Source organism: Orycteropus afer, unplaced genomic scaffold (genome assembly GCF_000298275.1).
Source record: "Orycteropus afer afer isolate SDZICR_OR568_19922 unplaced genomic scaffold, OryAfe1.0 scaffold00086, whole genome shotgun sequence".
Lineage (NCBI taxonomy): Eukaryota > Metazoa > Chordata > Mammalia > Tubulidentata > Orycteropodidae > Orycteropus > Orycteropus afer.
The window spans coordinates 668,144-691,525 of record NW_006921673.1 but is presented as its reverse complement, the minus strand read 5'-3'; the positions used below and the strand labels follow the sequence as shown (position 1 = coordinate 691,525).

Below are 23,382 nucleotides of genomic sequence, written 5' to 3'. Positions count from 1 at the left end.
CTTGACTGCTAACCAGAAGGCTGGCGGTTCAAACCCACCAGCCACTCCTCAGAAGGAAGATGGGGCAATCTACTTCCGTAGTGATACTGCGTCGGAAACCCAAGGAGGGGTCGCTGTGAGTCGGGTCTGACTCGACAGCAAATAACAACAACAACAAACCTCTATATGGTCATAGGTAAATTCCTGTTGGCCTACCTATACCTGATCATTCTGTGACTCTACTACCTGTGTATCTACCTGTAGACTAATGTTTGTTATTACTAATAGTGCAGCATTGTATATACCTTTGTTGTCTGTAACTCTTATGCACCTCTCCATGTCTTCCTTTTCTGTAGTGATACCGTGCCAGGTCACCTACTTTTGCTGTATTGCCTTTCCCTTCACCCAAATCAGTACATGTCTCTTACCTAACTAGCAATTTTCTTTCCCTTCCTCTCCCATTCCTGACAGTCAACAAAGTTTTCTTCCAGGTATAAACCATTCTTTGACTTTTTATATTAGTGGACTCATACAATATTTATCCTTCTATTATTGATTCATTTAGTGAAGTATTTCTTAAATTTTATTTTAAATTGGCAGAGCCTTTAAAATAGTGGGAGCTCTGTTGTTGCAGTGGTTAAGGCATTAGGCTGTTAAACAAAAGGTGGGCAGTTGAAACCCATCACCTGCTCTGCAGGAGAAAGGTGAGATGGTCTGTTTCTATAAAGATTTACAGTCTCGGAAACCCTATAGGGCAGTTCTACTCTGTCTTTTAGGGTCGCTGTGAGTTGGAATTGATTTAGGGTCGCTGTGAGTTGGAATTGGTAGTGGGTTAAAATAGTGACTTTAGAAAATACTTTTGAATAATACATAGATAGTATTATGTTTTGGAATTAAGAATTTCATATATTGCTGATAGCATTTCTAAATTTTTTCTTTGGCCATATTAATTGATCAATCCAGAGTCTTGCTTTGCAGAAGAGTCTGCAGGGGTACTTCTTAAACACTTCTGTTTTTTTCCCTGGCACTCAGGCTCTGGAAATTCTTATTACAGCCAGACCATAATAAAGTCGTATAATTATGTTTCTTACTATAAAAATAAAATAAAATACTTAAAATGGTAAGAGTCATTCATAAAATTTTAAGATAGAGGTGGGACCTTAGATATTATCTAGTTAAATCTAATTTTCCAAAAGAAGAAACTGGTTTAGTTACAACTTGCTAGGGGTCTCATAGCTGCTTAATGGCCGAATTAGGATAAAGAACTAGATCTAACTTCTAAATCTTGTGTTCTTTATATTTCACTATACAATAGATAACTTTGGAACTGATTTCAATTTAAAATTCAGGACAATTCAGAGTAACTTTACAACATTTTTATACTTAGGTTTTGATTTTTCCCTCTTAAGGAACTGTACACCACCAAAGGCAGGGAAATAGACATATTTTGTGGTTTACAGATTTAGGCTCAGAAGTTACCTCTGAATCTTGGGTAGCTCATATCTCTCATTAACTCTTCTTTAGATTCTACTTTGTTGCCCATTCTGTCTTCTTAACACTCCCATGGGGAATTAGGTGAAGAGATCAAAGAGAAGGCATTTTGAACTTACATTGTTTGTTTGTTTATTTTGGGGAAAAGAAAGTGTAAAAAGCATGAAGGGAAAAAATAGATTTCTCAATTATTAGCATTTTTTTTTGCAAATGCAGTTAAGTACAAGTTCTCTGAGGCCAGGGACTATTTTATCACTTTTAAGACAAATGGCCTGCTTCTGATGTAGAATGTTAGATGCTACTGTAGATTTTAATTATTGATTTTTAAAAAATAACCCTTCATTTATTTAAATTTTTTATTGTGATTTAGGTGAAAATTTACAGAGCAAATTCATTTTCTGTACAGCAGTTCACATATACTTTGTCTTATGGCATTGACTGCAATTTCCTACAATGCAACAGCTCTCTTCCCACTTCCTCCTGATAGTTACCTCTTCCCTGTGTCCTTCCCTCCTATGCACTCTTGCCCTCTGAGCTGTCTCCCTGTGCATACACAGCCCTTCTATTCTCCCATGATCGATCTCTCCAAGGACTATATCTACCTGATGTAAATGTTCAGCTCATATGCCTGTCTTTTGTTTGGCTGGAAGCCACAGGAGTGGGTTTAATTCCAGACCTGAAGGGCAGCCAGGGGCCATACCAGGCTCTATCAGACCAGCAAACCTGGTCCTATTTATTTATTTATTTATAATGATTTTGAATTTTGTTCCACATTGCACATTGTTCTCCCACTCAATCCAGGATCTCCTACATAGATCCCCCCCTCCAAGTGTTTGACAGTGGTAGCTGGGCACCATCTAGTTCTTCTGGTCTTATAGTCATAAAGGCAGAGGATTGCATGGTATACCAGTCCCTTGGACTGATTGTTTGCATGTGTCTTTGGTTTTCTTCATTCTTTGCTGTGAATGAGGAGAGACCCATCGTTGCATCTAGATGTCTGCTTGCAAGCTTTTAAGATCCCTGTCGCTACTCACCAAAGTAGGATGTGGAACAATGTTTTTGTGTACTGTATTATACCAATTGAACTTGATATCCCCTGTGACCATGTAATAACCCTTTAATTTTTAAATAATTTCATATTCTTGGAAAAGTTGTAAAGACAGCACAGGCAATTCTCATATATTCCTCAGCCAGTTTGCTCCATTGCTCATATCTTATGTTACCCTGCTACACTGGTCAAAACTAAAACTGACCTTGTATATTACTATTAAGTAGATTCCCCAAACGATTTGGATTTCAAGTAGCTAAATAGAAATATTTTTCTATTAATATCCTCTTTCTGTTGCAGGGTACCAGATGTCTCCCCAGTCACCTCTGTCTTTGACAATTTCTTAGTCTGTGACCTTGACAGTCTTGAGGAGGACGAACCTTAGTATCCTATATAATGTCCCCCAGTCTGAGTTTGCCTGGTGTTTTCCTTGTGATTAGACTGGGCTTAGTTTTCTTTTTTGAGTACTTCCTTATTTCCTGGTTTTATAAGGTGCTCTCTCTCTCTCTCTATATTTTTTCCCTGTGCCAGCCCTAGAATCAACCATTTCTCCAAGGAGCCTAGATTCTTTTTATTTGAGAATGGTATTTAGAAATTAAGATGTGGTTACTGAGAATACTCATTGCTACTGGGATAGCATTGCTTCTAGGTCCTCTCAGAGCTAGGTAATACATGTATATGTACTAATACTTTTATATACATGTACCTATATTTCTGTATCTATTTGTATATATTTATATTAAGCTAAACATAAGTTCATACAGATGTCTCTGATTCTAATCCAGTACCATAGGGTTCATTCTGTTCTCCCTCTTTTGCTTATCTATAACTTGTCTCTCTGGGAATAAGAAGCCTAGTTTTCAACCTTCCTTTACTTATTTGTTCAATACCAGTATATGTGTAAAGCATTATCAATTATTTAGCCTGTACCCACATGAGAAATAAACATAACATGAATGTGATATGTATGTACAGTATAGAGTTCCTTTTCATCTGTAACCTTACAGATTTAATTTTTGCCTGATCTCTCTTCTGATGCATCTACTTGTGATTCTAAGAGCCTAAGTTACCTATCTGTCTTTTTGAGTTGATTACACTTGCCATTTTTCAAGGCTACTGAGATGAATTTTGTTAGGGGAAACTCAGAAGAATAATTACCTAGTGAGCCACAAAGTTTTCTGAGATGAATCTTCTGATGTAGGATATAATGATTACTCATTTTTTTATGCTAAATATATAATTTCTACATTGAAAACAGTGTTTTGCAAACCACACCTTATCGTGTACCTTGTGTGCTGATCATTTGGCTTGGGCATTGCAATAATGCAGCTATCACAAGAGGCACTATGTAGTGCCTTCCAAATAATAACCAGAATCCCTTAGTTTTTAAATAGTGCCCAGCAATTCTCAAAAACATACTTCCTCCCACCCTTAGGTTTCTCTTATGAATGAGTTTATGTATTTTTTTAGTTCTTTATTTTGTTAAGTTATACTTTTGAAGTAAAAGCCTTCTAGAGAAGCCAAAGTTGACTTTTCCTAAAACCACAGCTTAGTAATTTGTTTTATTTGGCCAGATAAAGAAAATTTATATATACATTAACAACATTTAGAGAATATTACTTTTATTAACCTTATATAAACCAAAACTTTCGTACAAGCTATGTTTTATATTTGAGGAATTCTGTTTTTTATTTCCTTAAAATCACAGTGAGTTTGTGATTCCATAGGGTTCTGTTTGTTTTCCAGTCAAGTCAGTGGTAAAATAGCTGCCTTGTACTAATGTTGGAATGATTCTACAAAGTACTAATGTGTTTCCTTGATTCTGAAGTCTAGAGCATGTTTGGAAAGGATTCAAGAATTAGAGGACTTGCTTGCTAAAGAAAGAGACAACTCTCGTCGCATGCTGTCTGACAAGGAGAGAGAGATGGCGGAAATAAGGGATCAGATGCAGCAACAGCTGAATGATTATGAACAACTTCTTGATGTAAAGTTAGCTCTGGACATGGAAATCAGTGCTTACAGGAAGCTCTTGGAAGGTGAAGAAGAGCGGTAAGGAACTTACTGTCACCATACTTTATAATCTACTGTTCACCTCCTACCCTTTTATTTAAAGAAATGTAAATAGGTTTTTGTTTTGTTTTGTTTTGTTTTGAAAACTTAGGTGTAGGAGATAGATCTCTTTCCCTCCCAACAACAGAAAATACTGGTCAAACAGTCTTATTTTACTATTACTTTTATTTTAAATGCTAAACTGTCAGATGGCATCTTCTTTGAGATTTTAAATGTTTTGGTATAATACCAAATTGGATTAAAAGAAACTTTGTTTTTATACTTCTTTTTCAAATCTGGTTATTTTATAAATCCTTTTGAAACCAATTTGCAGGAAAAGGTCCAAAGGGAAAATGGCTGATTTACAATTAAAAAGCCAGTCAGTTTCAATATAACATGTGCCGTGATTCTAATTTTGTAAAAGAAAAAATACAAATATGAGAAGAGAAAAAAAGCACGCTAAATATAACAGGGGTTGTGGTTGGGGTAGTGGTAGTCAGGATGATTATTTTCCCCTATATGTCATTCAGACTTCCTGTATTATGGTTATTACTTTTGTTCTTAGGGGAAATACTCAAATTATTATTTTCTTAAAATTCATCATGGGATCCTAATATAAATATTATTATTTGGTTTTGGCTAGCATATTCTCAGTAATATTTTGCTTTTAAAAAAATGATGTCCACGTCCAGCTAGTGAATACCTTTTTTTTTTTTTGGTCAAATAGGAAGAGCGTATGTTTTATAAACTGCACGTTTCCTCTTTCCCATGTAGATTGAAGCTCTCTCCAAGCCCTTCTTCTCGTGTGACAGTATCACGGGCCTCCTCAAGTCGCAGTGTTCGTACAACCAGAGGCAAGCGGAAGAGAGTCGATGTGGAAGAATCTGAGGCAAGCAGTAGCGTTAGCATCTCTCATTCGGCCTCAGCCACTGGGAATATTTGCATCGAAGAGATAGATGTTGATGGGAAATTTATCCGTTTGAAGAACACTTCTGAACAGGTAAAAAAAATTATATATATAGCCCTTTTCTTTGAGCAAGCCTTTGTAGATTGATGGGTTATCTTGTAATTTTAGTAGCTCCTCAGCCTTTATTTGGATTCAGTAGTCTTCATGGAACAAGAGATTCCCTTCTTTTTGTTTAAATTCGTGAAGCTACATATATATTAAAGCAGGAGATAGAGGAGGTACTGCCCTGCATTGTTCAAAGATTTTATTCATTAGCCCTTCTTTACAAAACCAAGACTTACTTTCCCACACTTGGTCATTTTGTCATAGAAGCCTTTCCAAGGATGAATTATTATTAACTCTCTGCCAGAGCTGTATTTGTGAAAAAGATGGAGTGATTGGGTGAAAATGGTGGATTATTATAATGTGCTTTGTATGAATGGAAGGAAATATGAGCCCAGACTCAGAGAGATGCAAGGAGTATTTTTCTCTATAAATAGAAGAATGAATAAATGAATGATTCAGCATCCATCAAGGAGAGTATGAAACCGAAACTTGAAATAATTTGTTTAAAACAGGGTTTTGAACAGGTTCAGCCCAGTTTGGTCATTGCTGAGGAAGCGATGCCAGAACAAACTGAATTTCAAAATTTGAGTGAACTGGAGCAATACTAGGAACAGGAATAACCGTGGGTCGCAGCCCTGCTAGAAACTTAACCTACCTGTTAGGGCAGTATACACGTTGCATAGCAAATCTCTTGCCCCTCGAGTGGTGAACATCAGTGCCTAGCTCAAAAATGTCAGCCAACCGCACCTCTGTGAATGTCTGTTCCTCTCAGCAGTTTCACCAGTAATCAAATCTCCCACATCAGACTCCAGAAGGGGCTCCCTGTGCCTCTTCTGAGTCTCGCATTCCAGGGTTTGACCTGTAATTTTTTCTTTTCTGGTATCGTTTCCATTCATCCAAATTTTAAAAAAATTCTGGTCTCTTCCAGTTTCACTTCATTGGCCATAACTGAACTCATTCAAAACTCTGGTTTACAATTTAAAATTTTTAAAAACAGGAGCTTAGTATGGAAGATCCTCCCTGGTTAGGCTGTGGGTGGGAAGGGCTGTGTGATGATTCTAGAGGAAGGCTAGGTCTGGGCTTGCAGTCGGGTGGGAGTCACTTCCTGAAGCATATGTTCACGGTCTGCCAAACATCTGTGAAGGTCATTCCTTTTCTCACCAGAGTTACTAAAGTTATTTTGCATGTTGAAGAACAAATGCTTAGGATGGGCAAAGGAGCACTAATAGTTCGTTTTGAATAGGATAGGCTCTCAGGCCTCTCTTGGTCATAACTTTAAAAGCAAAGGAACAGAGGAGAACACCTCCTGCCTCATTGTTCAGTCTTGCTACTTTTCAAAAGACCTAACAGCCCCATATGTTGCAGCTATTCTGGAACTAGCTCTCAATCTGGTTTATACTTGTCTTTGGTTAGAGATAGATATAAATTAGTGTAGCTAATTGCTTTAATGGCAGCTCTGGTGGCATAGTGCCTAAGGCACTTGACTGCTAACCAGAAGACTGGCGATTCAAATCCACCAGCCACTCCTCGGAAGGAAGACTGGGCAATCTACTTCCGTAGAGATACTGCCTTGGAAACCCACTGAGAGGTTGCTATGAGTCAGATCCGACTCGACAGCAGTGAGTGAGTGAGTGTGAGTGAATTGCTTTAATACACTGTTCAAATGCCAGGTAACTCTGGGTGGTTTGGGGGCCACAGTTGATAGCTGTCACCTAAGACTAGCTCATTGCATCAGTGACCCTGTTTGAGCCCCTTATGCTTTAAAAGAGCTAAGTTGTACAGAAGTTGTACAAATGCAGAAGAAAAAGAACAAATTTTCTTCCTCCTGCTTCTAAGCTATATTTTAAAAGCTTAAAGTAATCTAATATTAGATATTTATGGTAATTAGAAGGGAGCTGTGGTGGTGCAGTGAGTAGGGCATTTGGCTGCTAACCAGGTTGGTGGTTCAAACCCATTAGCTGCTCCACAGAGGAAGATGAGGCAATCTACTTCTGTACACATTTACAGCCTTGGAAACCCTATGGGGATTGCTGTGAGTTGGAATCGACATGGTGACAGTGGGTTTGGTTTTTTGGGATAGTAATTAAGATTATGTGTCTTAAATTTAACACACCCACTTTATCCATACCATAAGGGTAAAATATGACCATTTAATTTGATTTACATCCATTCTCCCAGTTTTGTTCTCTTTTAAATTAAGTACCTTAATATAATTAATTAACTGCAGCATTGTCAAAATCTTGTTTTACTAAATGACAAAGTCATATTGTCTTTAAATGGTAGGAAATTATGAGTCACAGAAATGCAAACATAAAGCCAACTCATTTAAATGTCTATGTGCGTTCATTTATTTGATTCTATAATCTGTATATTTGAAGTGACCTTGTTTTGGTTTGTTCTGTATAAATAGGATCAACCAATGGGAGGCTGGGAGATGATCAGAAAAATAGGAGACACATCAGTCAGTTACAAATATACCTCAAGATACGTGCTGAAGGCAGGCCAGACTGTTACAGTAAGTGAATTTAGTCATCATCTAATTTAACTTTATTGTCTTAACTAACAGATAAAAGTTATTCAAAAAATTTTGTGTCTTAAAGGGAAGCATTTTAGAAATAGGCAATTAAAAATCTTTGACAGTATTAGGGCATTACAAGTACTATTAATATTTGGGAAAGAAAATTCTATTTTATTGAGAATGGTAATTAACTCTTAACAGTGACGAATCAACCTCTGACTTCTTTGTATTTTGTCTCCTCGGGTAGATATAAAATATCCATCTATTGACTGATGCTTGTAGTCCAGTCTAATTCAGGAGATACTGGTTGGCATTAAAGATTAGGAATATAATCTGTTAATACTAATGCATGCCTTAAAATAGCGGCTTTCAACCTTGGGTTAGCATCAGAATCATCCGGGATGTGTTTTAGTGTCCAAGTCCAAGCTGAACTGGGTGAATCACCATTTCTGGGGCTGGGGTGTGGGCCTGTTTGGAGCAGAAGTCCTTATGTGACAGGTACCCTGTAAAAAATCTGTGCTGGGAAACATAATATTTTTATAGGAGAAATATTTTAATATTATTATTTTAAAAATATTTTAGCAAGAGATGTGGTTTTTGCATGGTATTTAAGATTCTAGGTTAGGGGAAAATGAGCTGTGTGGAATTGTGACTCTTGAGTTCTAAATGACTCTCTATTGGAGATTTCTGAAATAGCCCATTTTCAATAGTTACTAAATATTATTCGCACACATTTAGAGAAATATGGATCATTGAACAAACAAAAGATTCCTTTGTTTTTATTTAGTAAATAATAAAATACTTTAACTTTGGTAAAGATATCAAAGAAGTCAAACATTTTATCCCTATATAGAATGTAGATGTTTTAGAGCAGTCCCTGTTTTCATTCCTAAGAAGTGTAGAGACTGCCTCCTTCCTTCTTGGGTTCTTTTTCTCAAAAATATTAAACATGTTTTACATTTCATGATTGATGCAGTCCTTAAATGTTTAAGATCAGAGAAAAACTACAGGGTAGGGGAAAACTGCAGATTAGAATTTCTTTAAAAAAGGTGTATTCAGAGAACTTGACACCACTTTTTGAAAATAATCAGATGGTAATTTTGTAATGAAGAGTAAAAATGGGAACAAATTTATATCTTGACTACACTAACCTTTCTTCAGTCCTATTATGTGTCTTATGGGCTGGTGCCAAACACCTGACATTATAATTCAGAAGATTCCAATTTGAGTGTGCTCTCTCTCTTTATAATGTGGAACCGTTATGCCAGTAATCTGCTTTTTCTCAGGTATATAGTTCTTCAGGGATTAAATAGATACATATTTTATAGGTCTAGTCATCATAAAATAATGTAATAAATTTATTTTTTCTTCAGCACTTAGCATTATATGTGATCATTTAGAAGCTCTTCTGAATATAGTAGTGATAAGTGAACTTTCTGTAAAACTGTAAGGCAATAGCAAAGCTCAATTTAAAATTCTAGAACAGAGAAATATACGAATCACGTATGTCATTTTAAAATAGAAAAGAGACATGGAATTAATTTTAGTACTATATTTTATTTAACCCAGTATACCCAAAATACTGTTTCAACATGTTATCAATATAAAAAAAAGGTTTGTACTTTAACTTTGTTTTTTGTTTTGTTTTGTTTTGAGTGTTTTTGAACTAAGTTTTTAAAATATGGTATGTATTTTACCCTTACAGTTCTCTAAATTAAGACTATCCACACGTCAAATGTTTAAAAACCACATGAGATAGTGGCTGTCATTGAACATCACAGCTCTAAAGCATATTTTTTAAATCTTAGGCTAAATTAGGCAGTAAGATTACTGACATATTATGAGTGTTATTGTTAACACTAAAGCAACAGTGATTTCAGATAGACTAGCTTGAGATTAGGAAAACATTAACATTCCAAGTGGTTCAGTTTCTTAATCGGAAAATTGACCCACATTCCGTTCCTTTTTTCCAGTTTCATCCAAGTAACTGCTCTCTGCTCCCTTACATTAGTAATGCTGATGGAAGACTTGGAAGTTTCAAATGAGTATCTAAAAAAATAAAGGCTCTCTCCTACTCAGTAATTCATAGAATTGTCTCCCCATTTAAAAATATACCTGCTTACACTCTCTCTAGCCTGCCTTTTCCATCACATAATCCTTTACATTGGATAACAGTGTATGGGTTATAAACTTTTTTCTGTCAGTTTTCATATGATCATGATAGTATTCCTCAGGTAAGGAAATTGAGGCTCATAGAGGTATAATGTTTTGTCTAAGATTCAAACCTAAAACTTTTTTGTCTCCACTTTAAATTTTCTCCACTCTACCTATACCTTTGGCTGGCAATTCAAACCCACCAGCCACTCCTTGGAAGGAAGATTGAGAAATCTACTTCCATAGTGACACTGCCTCAGAAACCCAAGGAGGGGTCACTATGAGTCAGATCCCACTCGATGGCAGTATGTTTGGTTTTTTTGTTACCTATACCTTTCTTCCAGTAGATACATGACAAATATGGCAGATCTTCTTGCTGTTGAAAAGAGAATTTTTTCACTAATCATTGTTTTCCTTTGAAGATTGGGTGATTTATCCATTTCCTCTATTCTTTTTGGAATTCAGTCTCACTCTGGAGTATTGTTAACACTGTCCCTGGTTGGAGACATACTAGATTACGTAAGAGTGTTCTGGATAGACTATCTGCTGGAGAAGGTTTGAGAAAACCTATCAGTTCCTGTTGTAGGTAGCTAGAGGACACTAGTGGAGGTGGGGCAGACAGAAGACTAAACCTGAGAGAAGAATGGCCCATAAAACTCACAGAATAGTGGGATGCTAATAATGAGAGCTCTAATATTTGTTGAGTGAGCCAGCTCCTCTACGTGGGTAACCATTTACCCTTCATGACAGTCCCACACATTACACATACCATTACTGGCCCATTTTATGAAGGAGGAAAGGGAAGTAACTTGCCCTTAAGATCAGCTGATGTTGAGAGGAGCTCTTACGTGAATGTAAGCAGCTTTACTCCATCTTCATTTATCAGATGGGGAAGCTGAGAACTTGAGGACTTTAAATAAGAGATCTAGACACACCATTAGTTAAAATAGCAAGTCTGAAGTGAGAAAAAAAATTCTCAGACTTATAGGATCATCCTAAAAGTCTTATAATGTGTTCACGTCTCATCATTGTGCTGCTGTCATTGGCATGTGAGAAATCCGAGATCTGGGTATACTGATGTCCTTTCTTTTTTCCAGATCTGGGCTGCAAATGCTGGTGTCACAGCCAGTCCTCCCACTGACCTCATCTGGAAGAACCAGAACTCTTGGGGCACTGGCGAAGACGTGAAGGTTATATTGAAAAATTCTCAGGGAGAGGTATGATCATTTTGTTAGTACTGCTGCAGTGTCACTTTACCTGAAAATTCATCCTGCAAATCTGAATTTTCCTGAGAAATCAAATTAGAATATAAAATAATTACTTGCTTAAGTCAGACCAAGGCTGCTGAGTAAATTAAATTAAAGCTGTCTTAAATTTTTGGAATGAAATGTGAGTATAAGTGTATCTATAGAGCACTGATTATTATTAGCGTAAGCTCTGAAGTCAGATTGTTTGCATTTCGTTCTGCCTCCACTGCATGTTGGCTCTGGGCAAGTTCCTTTACTTCTCATCTCAGTTTCCTCACCTTACCTCTTTCATGACTTGTGGGGATAGATAGTTGCCACCCACCTACATTCGAGATGTCTCCTTGAAGACTAAGGTGTGCCTAACCCAAGCCATGGTATTTTCAGTTGCCTCTTATGCATGTGAGAGCTGGATAATGAATAAAGAAGACCGAAAAAGAGTTGATGCTTCTGAGTTGTGGTGCTGGAGAAGAATGCTAAGAGTACCATGGTCTGCTAAAAGGACTAACAGATCTGTCCTGCAAGAAGTGCAGCTTGGAATGCTCCTTGGAAACAAGAAAGGGCAGACTTTGTCTCACCTACTTTGGTCATGTTGCCAGAAGGAACAATTCCCTGGAGAGGGATATCATGCTTGGTAAAGTGGAGGGTCAGTGAAGCAGGGGAAGGCCCTCAATGAGATGGATGGACACAGTGGCTGCAGTGATGGTCTCAGGTGTAGCAAGGATCATGAGACTAGCGCAGGACCAGGCAGTGTTTTGTTCTGCTGTGCATAGAGTTGCTATGAGTTGGAGACCACTCGACAGCACTTAACCCCACCACCTACATTTTCTGCTTCTAGGGTTTAGTGGGTGCTATCCCACTTTCAGTGTGTGTTGCTATCTAATGGGGGTGATGGCCTATATAACTGTGTGAATATGAAGAAATGGGCTTTATGCCACTAACCACAGCCCTGAGGACCCCTTAAGACTTATATAATTGTATAATTGTATCAAAATCCATATTACTTCAAAGAAAATGTTTTTTTTTTCTTTTTCATTTCATTCAAAATGCCTTCCATTACTGAAAACATATGGTTTCAACAAAAAATTCAAAGCATGAAATAATTTGGATTTGAAAAGATTAAAATAGAGATGATGATAATATTAATGGATTAAATGCAACAATCCTTGGGACATGCTTGGAATGGTGTCTGGTCTCTAGGACTCCTTCAGTTCAGTAACTATTTATATCATTAACCTTGTTATTAGCTCTCAGAGAATTCCTGAAATGCTGAGTTCAAAGACAGCGTACAGCTGCTTGATGTGTATGTCTTCAACATGTTAATCTTAGGATTCTTGTCGAAGAACCTTATTTCTCCCTCTGCCATATAAATTTTTTAAAGTTTGAGAGCCCTCCTCTTTGTTGCTGTTGACATAAGCTCGTCAGGAAATTTGTAGTATGAGTTCAGAGTGTTTTCTCTTTTAGTCATAATGCTGCTTCTTCATCTGTCTTTGCCATAAGAGTTTTAAGTTGGCTTACTTTTTAGGTAGAACCTTCTTCTGATGTTCGTACTAGTTCTGACCTTGTTACCCACCCTCTAGGCTGTTAAGTACAACAAGGGAGATAAACAGTGGTGTCATAGAGTTACCGGGGAGATCTGCTTTAGACAGGGTGGTCAGGAAGGGCCTCCCCAGGTGAAGACACCTGAGTAGAAACCTGAATGCTAAGAAGGAGTTAGCCACTAAGAGAACAGAGAAAATATTCCCAGGTAGAGGGCAGAAAGTGCAAAGACCCTGACAGGAAAAAGTTCAGTATTTTCAAGGAAAGGAAGCCAGTATGGCTAATATAGAGACTGAGAAGGAAAGGGGAATTTAGGAGTTAAGCTGACTAGATCAGCAGAGATCAAATTGTGTAGGTCCTGGCAAGAAGTTTAGATCTTATTCTGAGTGTGAATGGGAGACTGCTGGAGTGCTTTTAAGGAGGAGAGTGATATTTATTATATGATGAACGGGGTTAACAAATAAATCTTGGTGCTGTGTAGAATGTGGATTGCAGGAGGGACCAAAGCAGAAGCTGACACCAGGCAACTGAAGAGAGGAGCTTGGACCAGGGTGGTTCTGTATGTAGAAAAGTGAACCACCTGAACAGAGATTTGGGAGATAGAATTGATAGGACTTACTGATAGGTTAAATGTTAGGGATGAGAGAGAACTGTTAGGAATTAAGTTGACCTTGATTATGTTTTCTTTGGTAACCAGATGGTCCTGGTGTCATTTACTGAGGAAGCTGTGGGAGAAGCAACAGACTTGGTATGGATTTGAGGTGGGAAGCTCTGGAGGGTGAATACGAAATCTCTTGACCATATTAAATTTGAGATGTCCATTAGATATCCAAGTGAAAGTGTCTAGCAGACAGTTGGAATATTGACGTGAAGTTGTTTGGAAGACCTTGCCATATAGGTAACATTTAATGTTATGAGATTGGCTGAGTAGAAAGAGTTTGTCATTAGAGAAAAGAGGATCTAGAACTGAGCTGTAGAACATGGTGGCATCAGAAAGAAGTTACAGCAAACAAAATAGTGTGCAGCTAGTGAGGTAAGAGGAAAACTGAATGAGTGTGGTCTTTGGAAAACCAAGCAAGGAAGGCTTCTTCATACGAGGAAGTGGTCAACAGGTTAAATCAGAGTTCCCTTAGGTGCTTCTTCTCTGCTTGCAGAGTACAAGTGCAGGCCTCTGACCATGCATGATGTTTGTCTAGTTGTCCTCTTTCACTGATGAAGATCAAAGACTACAGCCTTCAGACTACACCCCAATATAAAGAAAACAAAAATTTTCACAATGAGACTAATGAGCAACATCATGGTGAAAGGAGGAAAGATTGAAGTTGTCAAGGATTTCATTTACTTGGATCCATAGTCAGTACCCATGGAAGCAGTAGTCAAGAAAGCAAACAGTGTATTGCATTGGGCACATTTTCTGCAAAAGACCTCTTTAAATTGTTAAGAAGCAAAGACGTCACTTTGAAGACTAAGGTGGACCTGACTCAAAGCCATATTTTCAATTGCCTGATATGCATGTGAAAGCCGGACAATGAAAGGAAGACTGAAGAAGTATTGATGCATTTGAATTATGGTATCGGTGAAGAGTATTGACTGTATCATGGATTACCAGAAGAATAAACAAATGTATGTTGGAAGAAGTACTTCTAGAATGCTCCCTAGAAGCAAGGACAGCTAGACTTCATCTCATGTACTTTGGACATGTTATCAGGAGGGACTAGTCTCAGGAGAAGGCCATCATGCTTGGTAAAGTAGCGGGTCATCAAAAAAAGGAAGATCTTCAACAAGATAGATTGACACAGTGGCTGCAACACTAAAACAGCAACAATTGTGAAGCTGTCACAGGAATGAGCAGTTTTCATTCTGTTGTACACAGGGTCCCTCTGTTGTACACAGCTCTGGTTACCTAGTGCTGCTTTGACAGGAATATACCACAAATGGGATGGCCTTAACAAACAGGAGTTTATTCTCTTACAGTTCAGGAGGCTAGAAGTCTGAGTTCAAAGTGCCAGACTCTAGGGGCTGTGTGAAAGCCCCTCAACCTTGGGTTGCAACTCTGCTTCCTGTTCCTGGCCACTGAAGCTGGAGACATCTCTTCACTCAGGCAGCTACTGGCTTCTGAGGCTGACAAGCCCAAGGTCGACAAATAAAATGGCATAGTCCCGATTTTACCAAACCATACAGTAGGCCATTAATCAAGTCCATTGAAAGTCCCAAGATTGGCAGAGCATGGCAGTCTGCTGAACAACGACATAGCTACATGCAGGGTCCAAGTGTGTCATAAGCTAGAGACCATTCCCAAATCTGCTGCTTATATACAGAAAGCAGACCACATCCCTGAAGCAGCTATTCAGCTGCTCTAATACATTCCACCATGGAGTTACTACCAATCTTACCATGGGGAATAACTACATTCAGCTTGCCCAGCCACTCAACTAGGCCCAGCCAAGTTGACACAGAAACTTAACTACTACAATCACTATGAGTCAGGGATGGCTTAATGGTACCAAACACAGTAACAACCACCTCTTTCGCTAGAGGATAAATTTATAAAGGCAAGGACCTCTTTTGATTTATCTTGGCATTTTGCTCTGTACATAGTAGACATTCAGTGACCATTTACTGGTTAAATTTTCAAAAATTAAACATAGACCTTTATTTAAGTAACAAGAGAAATCAAGTAATAAGGTAAAGTATTTAATAAGATTCGGTATCAAAGTCTGAGGTGTTTGCATAAAAAATTGTATACTTTTCCATCTTCTTGTCACACCTCACTGCTAACATCTGCCAGTGCAGACTACTATTTATAATGAGTTAATTGTCTGCTGAATGACTGTCCTTGATCTAAAGTGAAATGACATCTCACTTTTTCACTCTGGTTCTTAGTACATTTGTGTGAGACTTTGGGGTGCATCTGCAACATGCTTAGTTCTTGGGGTAGGGAGTAGCTTACCTTCAGTAATTCACAGACGTCAGCATGCTGGCTTTTCCTCCTGTTCTCTGTGCTGAAACCTTGCTCACTTCCTGCTTTCAGCACCTTAGAATTCTCCCAGCTGTTGTAGGTCCTGCCACTCAAGTGCTGGAGTTATTTATAGTAGCTCTTACGCTAGTTGGACACATGATGTCTGACATAGGCAAGATACATGTACGTTTGTTTGTTTTTCAGAACACTGTTCCAAGTAGTACTTTGCTTGATTAAACGACAACTGTTAACAAGGGGTTTACATGGCAGATTAAATACTTTTTGTGGACCTGAGATTCTAGTTCATCTATAAAATTTTTTTTTTCTGTGAAGATGTACTCCAAGTTAGAAACAATCTTAGAGGAGAATACTTAGAATGCAGCGTGAGGAAAAGTCACAGAATAAATACTGTGACATGTAAATAATGTATATATCATGACATGGGATATATCTTGAGATAGCATAACATGACATTTCAGTAGAGCTTACTGAAACTCAAATTCTTCATAATTCACACTGTAGTATACTAGATCATTTGGTTAATTTGTCCATTCTTTTAACTACTGCCTTCTGCTTCTTAGGCTCTGTATTAATGACTGCAGTCAGAGATAAGGAGAACAGAATACAGTTCTTATTTATATCTGTGATCATCAGAGAGATACCTTTGGTGTTTATTCATTTAATTCTTTAAGACTATATTTATTTGTAGCTTTCTCACTATAGTAGCAACAATCTTTACTGCTATAAAGACCATTTTTTCTATAAGAACATAGGTAATTGGCTTAAGTCAGTTTAATTTTATATATTTTATTTCTTCTTGCTCAGATATTAAAAATATCTGAAAAATTCAATTGAACTGGCTTAGAAATAATGGGAATTAATGGACTCACATACCAGAGATAAGAGATTCACACAATGTCACCAAGGACCTGTCTTTTGTCTCTGCCTCCCAGATTGTGTTCTCTCATGGGTACAGGATGGCTGCAGGCCCTTCCTGGAGGGACATTAATCCAGGTTCACTTCTTGTGGCAAAGAACATCTTCCCCCAAGGGGTCCTCATCCTGAGCCTCTTTCTGTTGTACCAACGTGGGTCACATGCCCATCCTAACTCAATTTCTGGAGTCAAGAGGGTGGTGTTAGAGCATGAACCTTCTCCCACCCCCAGGCAAGTCTCATTTGACTCCTTGTGGCATGCATGTTCTGTGGGGGATGAGGTGGGTATCCAGGTAAAACTGGGGGCTCTTACCTAAAAATGAGGAAACAAAGCTGGATATTAAAACTGCAAATGTCATTAGAGTAAAATAAAGTGTTTTTCTGTGAGGGAAATTTTAAAAAGCAGTTTTTCCACACTTCTCAGAATACAGACATAACTGAAACTTTTGTTTATGCAAATCATGACTTGTTTAGAGAGAGATACAGTAGTTCTACAATCGGTTCCTCCAACAACAGAAAGATCCCTGATTTGTAGCATGTGCTGATTTTTCTGTGTAAACACCCCCAGTGTGACTGAACGTAGCGTTGTGAAGAGATGACTACAGTCAGCAGGTACTGATTGGCTCCAGTGCACTACTGAATAAATTAATGTATTTTGTGTGCTTGAAGCATTGAACAGGGCAGGCCAGTAACATGTTTCATGTAAAGTCAGTCATATAGGACCATTATGTGTGCCTTTTAAGGCATTTGATTAAGTTTGGGTACTCTGCTGAGGGAGGCCTTAGATGATGCGTGTGGCTAACGTGCTCACTGTCAATCGAAAATTGAGTCCGCCCAGAGGCACTTCAGAAGAAAGGCCTGGTGGTCCACTTCGGAAAAATCAGTCACTGGAAACCCTGTGGAGCACAGTTGTATTCTGGTGCACAGGGGGTTGCCACGAGTAAGTCGACTTGATGGAACTGGAAGAAGAAAACCTTCCTGAGAGGACGTTTTGGATAAAGATGTCCATGTTTTTTTCTATATCTAACCTTCCCAACATTTGGTTCTAAATAGATTTGTTGTTTTTTTGTCTAGATTTTTAGACATCATTTCATTCACTGATTTTCCATAGAGGCTTTCTGCATTAAATTAATTGGTTTTTAAATGTTTTCAGATGAAAAGTACTTAACAGCAGGCTTACATAAAAGTCGTTAGGTTACAGTAATTTATAATTAATGAAGTTGGGCAACTTGCTGTTTCCTAAGCATCTCATGTGAGACTGTGGGTCTTAAGTTACATGAGGAGGCTCTAGGAGCCAGTGTTTGCATATGTGACATCTGCCACAAGCTGCTGAAACCGATATGTGGGAATTCTATGATAGAAGACTTGTTATTAACACCTCTTTCCTCATTTTAAATTTAGCTAAAGAAAAGGTACTCTTTAAGTTTTTTGATAATATTTTTTTTGTTTTGTATGTTATCATCTTCCAGTGGGTTTTTGGTTTAAAAATTGTAATTGATTCAAGCAATCACAGGCTTTTATTTTTTTTTTATTACTAACTCAATTAAAACAGACTGATACATGTGAAATGGCTGTTCAAGCTTGAAAATATAGACTGATTTCACAGAAGTGAAGTTTCAGGCTAATTGAGAGACTCACAGTCTTGGCTGTGCAGAACAATCAGTCTCACAAATGCTTCATCTACAAAAATATGTACTTGGATATATTTAAAATGTAAATCTCATTTCCATGACACTGATTTTTTGTTTTCTTCCTATGCCGTTTTAAACTAGCTGCTCTGTGTTACATGTCAGATAATCTTCTACTGAAGCAATTTTAACATTTTCCTCTGTGGAGTTATCTTTCTTGAGTGACCTTAGGACATGGCACAGAATAAAATTAGATGCTCTGCAGCACTGTCTAGGACAAACTCATTTACTTGCTGCAGTATCATCAAGTTGGCCTTGTGCTTATAAACAAAAACACTGTTGCATTTGTGCCACATCAGCATTCTCTGCAGGAAAGTAATCTGTATTTGAGCCTTTTAGTAGAGAATGGAAATGGTTACTTTCTGTCTGACCTCCATTGAATGACAGACAGGAGATCTTGCTGTTCAGAAGACATTGGAACCTCACTAGGATGCTATTAGTAAAGAGTGTTCATCTGTCTTGATGCCATTTCATTCAAGATTGAACCAGTTGCCATTTTCATCTCACTTTTTAAGTGGTCCTATTGCTACTGTGGTCTCTGAGATCATAACAGCCTCCAGTTTCATTTTATTCAGGTTTTATTTAGCACCTTCTCTTTGCCTGGAAGAACTCTGGTATCATAGTGGTTAAAGCATTCGGTTACTAACCAAATGGTCAGCAGTTTGAACCCATCAGCTGCTTCATGGGAAAAAGATGTGGCAATCTGCTTCCATAAGGAAACCGTCTGGGACATTTCTTCTCATTCCTGTAGGATCACTATGAGTCGGATGTTTGTTTTTATTTTTTTTGCTTTGCTTGGTGCTAAGATCTTTACACTAAATTATGTTGAGGTTTATGAAGAATTCAGTGTATCAAATCATTTGCAGGATTCTTAGTAACAGAATAAAAACAAACAAAAAAAAAAACCAAACTCACTGCCATCGAGTCAGATCAGACATCTGACTCATAGCTACTCCTACTTGGGTTTCCTAGGCAGTATCACCACGGAAGTAGATTGCCCAATCTTCCTTATGAGGAGTGCCTGGTGGGTTTGAACTGACAACCTTTGGGTTAGCAGTCTGATGCCTTAAGCCTTAAGCACTACGTCTCCAGAGCTCCCAGTAACAGAATACGATTTTTAAAAACAGTGGGAATTTCTCAGCAGGTATTTCAAATTGGATGCCAGTAGCTCCCATGCAGGGAATATTAAAGATCTAAGAATTGCTACTAATTATACAAAAAAAAAAAAAAATCCATGATGTAGAAAAGATCCCCCTCCTCTGCAGCCTTTGTGATTTTAAGTATTTTTTTTTAACATGCACAATACATTTATTATGAGAAATAACTATTTTCCAAAACAAAATTTGGTAATAGAGTTGCATTGTTCTACATTTTTACAAATTTCTTTAATGTCTGCTTTCATAGAAGACATCTGAATCCTCATATCTGCCTCTGCACTCAATCTGTTACACTATGTTGTTTTGATTGAAGTATGTGAAGAAAACTGGTCTTATACAAATATGTAGTTGGAAAGGGAGGAGTTTTTAATACTTTAAATATGGTTTTAACTTAAGATCAAATTACCATTGTTTTTAGGAGGTTGCTCAAAGAAGTACAGTCTTTAAAACAACCCTACCTGAAGAAGAGGAGGAGGAGGAAGAAGCACCAGAAATAGTTGTAGAGGAAGAACTTTTTCACCAGCAGGTATTACTGTACCTTAATATATTTGCTCTAACTTCTATTAACAGAATGACATGAAAACCAAAACTAGTATTAGGGTGTTTTTGCCCTATTGATGAATCAGAGCAGTGATGTACCAAGTTGGGTTTGTACCTATAAGGGGATGTTCATGATGGTACTCCAGAGTACTAGAAGAAAATGTTAGCTTTTTTTCTTACTGTATCAAATTTCAAATATTTCTTTTGTAATATACATAATACATTATAGTAGGGCTTGTATATCACTTATAAGTAACTATTTATAGATTAGAATACATTAAAAATGCTCAACACTTAAGAGTTTTGTGATTAAAAGTTTGGAGATTGTTAAATCAGCATATAGAAAAATAGTAATATATTCAAGTTCAATGAGAAATAAATTATTTTCTTGCTATATTAAGTTCCTAATCATCATCTAATTGCAAGACAGATTTTAGCTAATGCTTAAGCCTTTAAGAGCCCTTGAAATAAAGAAACACAGAATTTGGTTGTAATCAATTAAATTAGAATTATTAATAACTAATGAGCCTTCCATTTAAATTCTCAAGCTGTTCCAAGTCTGATATCCTTATAAGGCTTTTTCTCCAGATTCCTAAGTTCATTTTGCTTCATTAGCCCAAGTCCTACACTAAATAAACATTCTCTTATGTATTTATCCCCCAGGGTTGAGAACTATTCAAAGAGCGTTATATGGGGTAGACTAAACTTGTGGTCTGGATGCCTTCTTAGACATTTTGGAGGAATATTTAGGAACACCCTTTAGATTTGTTATCAATAAGAAAAAAAATCATGAGATCCATTTCCTGCCCTCAATGAGAAAGGTCATAATGACTAGAACTAAAATAACAATATACGAGGTCTCTCAAGTTTCCAGACAATGGCTCTGAGCATGAGTTTCCCAAAGCAGTTTAGATGATCTCCAGGAAATGATATTTATCCATAGTCTTGAATGTACATAATATTGAAATTGAGAAGCGCATTTTAGAATATCACTGGGCAAATTGAATCAGAGAGGAATTGACTCTAAAAGGGAGACTGTAGACATACTGAGGGCAGTATATAAATTAAGTCATGAGGTTTAGTGACTGACCTTGAGGGTGAGAGAAGCAAAAAAGAGACGGCAAAGATGAGTCATGTTTTTAGTTTTTGTGATCAGGGAAAATAATGATACCAAGATCCAAAAGATGGAAGAGCAAATCAGTTTTTAGGGTGAAAGTGATAAATGATAAATCTGTGACTTTTGATGTGATAACAGGATGCCAAAATAGAAGATGTCTGCTAAGCAGTTGGAAATTTGCATGTTAGTAGCTGAGAGAAGAAAGCATGAAATTAAGATTCATAGTTACCATTAGGCATAAAAAAGTGATGGTGGACGCTCTGAGAAGAAGTAGAGTAGTGTTTGGAGAGAAAGAGATACCAAGGACTAAAGACTGCACCATGATGCACGGCTGGGTGCTAAAGGAAAGAGGAGCACTTGGAAGATATCTGGAGATAGTGGCCTTTAAGACAAATGAGTAGGAGATGTTCTTGCTACCAGCAGAGAAGAGTATTTTGAGGCTATGAGGGGTAGTCAGCCATGTCAGATGCTTCAGAGAGTTCAACACAGATAAAGGCCAAGAACAGACCTTTCAAGTTGATAAGGAAATTTCTTTGGTGACCTTCAAGAGACCAGTTTCATTCTGAATAGTGAGTTACAAGTCATATTGTGAGATTTAAGGGTGAGGAAAAGAACATGGCCATTTTGACTTCACATTTAAGGATGAATCCAGTGCAAAATGCCTTGGTATGTGGACGGACATTCAGGATGTAACATGCTGCCCTCTCTGACATGGTGGTTTGGAATAGGATCCACTGATCTGTTTCCTATTTTGTAAATGGAGTCTATTGAACAGTGGGTTTAAACTTTGATTACATATTAGAATTAAATGCATATATCTAAGATAGATACATACATAGATGCCCTTCCCCAGTTAAATGAGAGGTTCTCATTTAATTGAGCTAGAAACTTAGATACAGAATTTTTCTAGAGATCCTTTGGGCTCAGATATACAGCCATAATGGAGAATCACTATTCTGGAATTTGTTGCAGTCTTCTAGGAAAGAAGCTCATCAGAAAAAGTTAAAAAAAGATAAGTGAAAAGAAATGTGAAAGGTCCATTTGAAATAGGTGGTATGAATTTGTATTATTTTCATCTTATTTTAAAAGACTGTGATCTTTTCTTTCTGTTTTCCTCATCAGGGAACCCCAAGAACATCCAATAGAAGCTGTGCAATTATGTAAACTTCTCAAGTCAACTATCTTCCTCAAAGAAGTATGGTAATCCTTACCTACATACAGTGCAGAGCCTTCTCAGAGCACAGAATATTTTTATATTTCCTTTATGTGAATTTTTAAGCTGCGAATCTGATGGCCTTAATTTCCTTTTTGACACTGAAAGTTTTATAAAGAAATCATATCCATACACTCTGTTCCAAGATGTGAATTATTGACACTGAACTAACTGTGTACTGGTGTTTGGAAAGGGTCCCTCAAAATTTTTGGACATTTTTTGTATGTGTGTATGGTTTTTTTTTTTTTTTTTTTTCAGTTCTTATTGGGGGGAGGTAAATGAACCACTGTTTGTCTCAGTTAATTTGAAGATTGCTCCGTCTAGATTAGCAATCTGCTCTTGATTATTCTCTGCTATATATAATGGTGCTGTGAGGGAGCGGAAAACATTTTTCAATATGTTGAACTTTTGTACTGAATTTTTTTGTAATAAGCAATCAAGGTTATAATTTTTTTTTAATAGAAAAGAGAAATTTTGTAAGAAGGCAATATTAACCTAATCATCATGTAAGCACTCTGGATGAAGGATTCCGTAAAACTTTTGTCTTATGGTTACTACTTCTCTTAGATTCTTAACTCATGCGGGGAACAGAGGGAGGTGGTGGGGGGGAGGGAAGGGCTTCTCTATAAAATGCATTAGTTGTGTTTTTTAAGATAGTGTAACTTGCTTATTTCTTATGTGACATTAACAAATAAAAAGCTTTTTTAATATTAATCTACTGTCTTTTTTTTAACCCCTTTT

At 37.3% G+C, this 23,382-nt stretch overlaps 1 protein-coding gene across 1 annotated transcript in view; it reads left to right on the top strand.

The window, feature by feature from the left end:
- Positions 1-22,592, top strand: part of LMNB1 (lamin B1) — an 83,562-nt gene extending 60,970 nt beyond the window's left edge. Inside the window, exons 6-11 of the mRNA XM_007942213.2 lie at positions 4,347-4,567; positions 5,342-5,567; positions 7,990-8,094; positions 11,349-11,468; positions 20,190-20,297; positions 22,551-22,592. Of these exons, the coding sequence (XP_007940404.1) occupies positions 4,347-4,567; positions 5,342-5,567; positions 7,990-8,094; positions 11,349-11,468; positions 20,190-20,297; positions 22,551-22,592 (822 nt within the window). The remainder of the gene's footprint in view (positions 1-4,346; positions 4,568-5,341; positions 5,568-7,989; positions 8,095-11,348; positions 11,469-20,189; positions 20,298-22,550) is intronic.
- Positions 22,593-23,382: the final 790 nt, after the last annotated feature.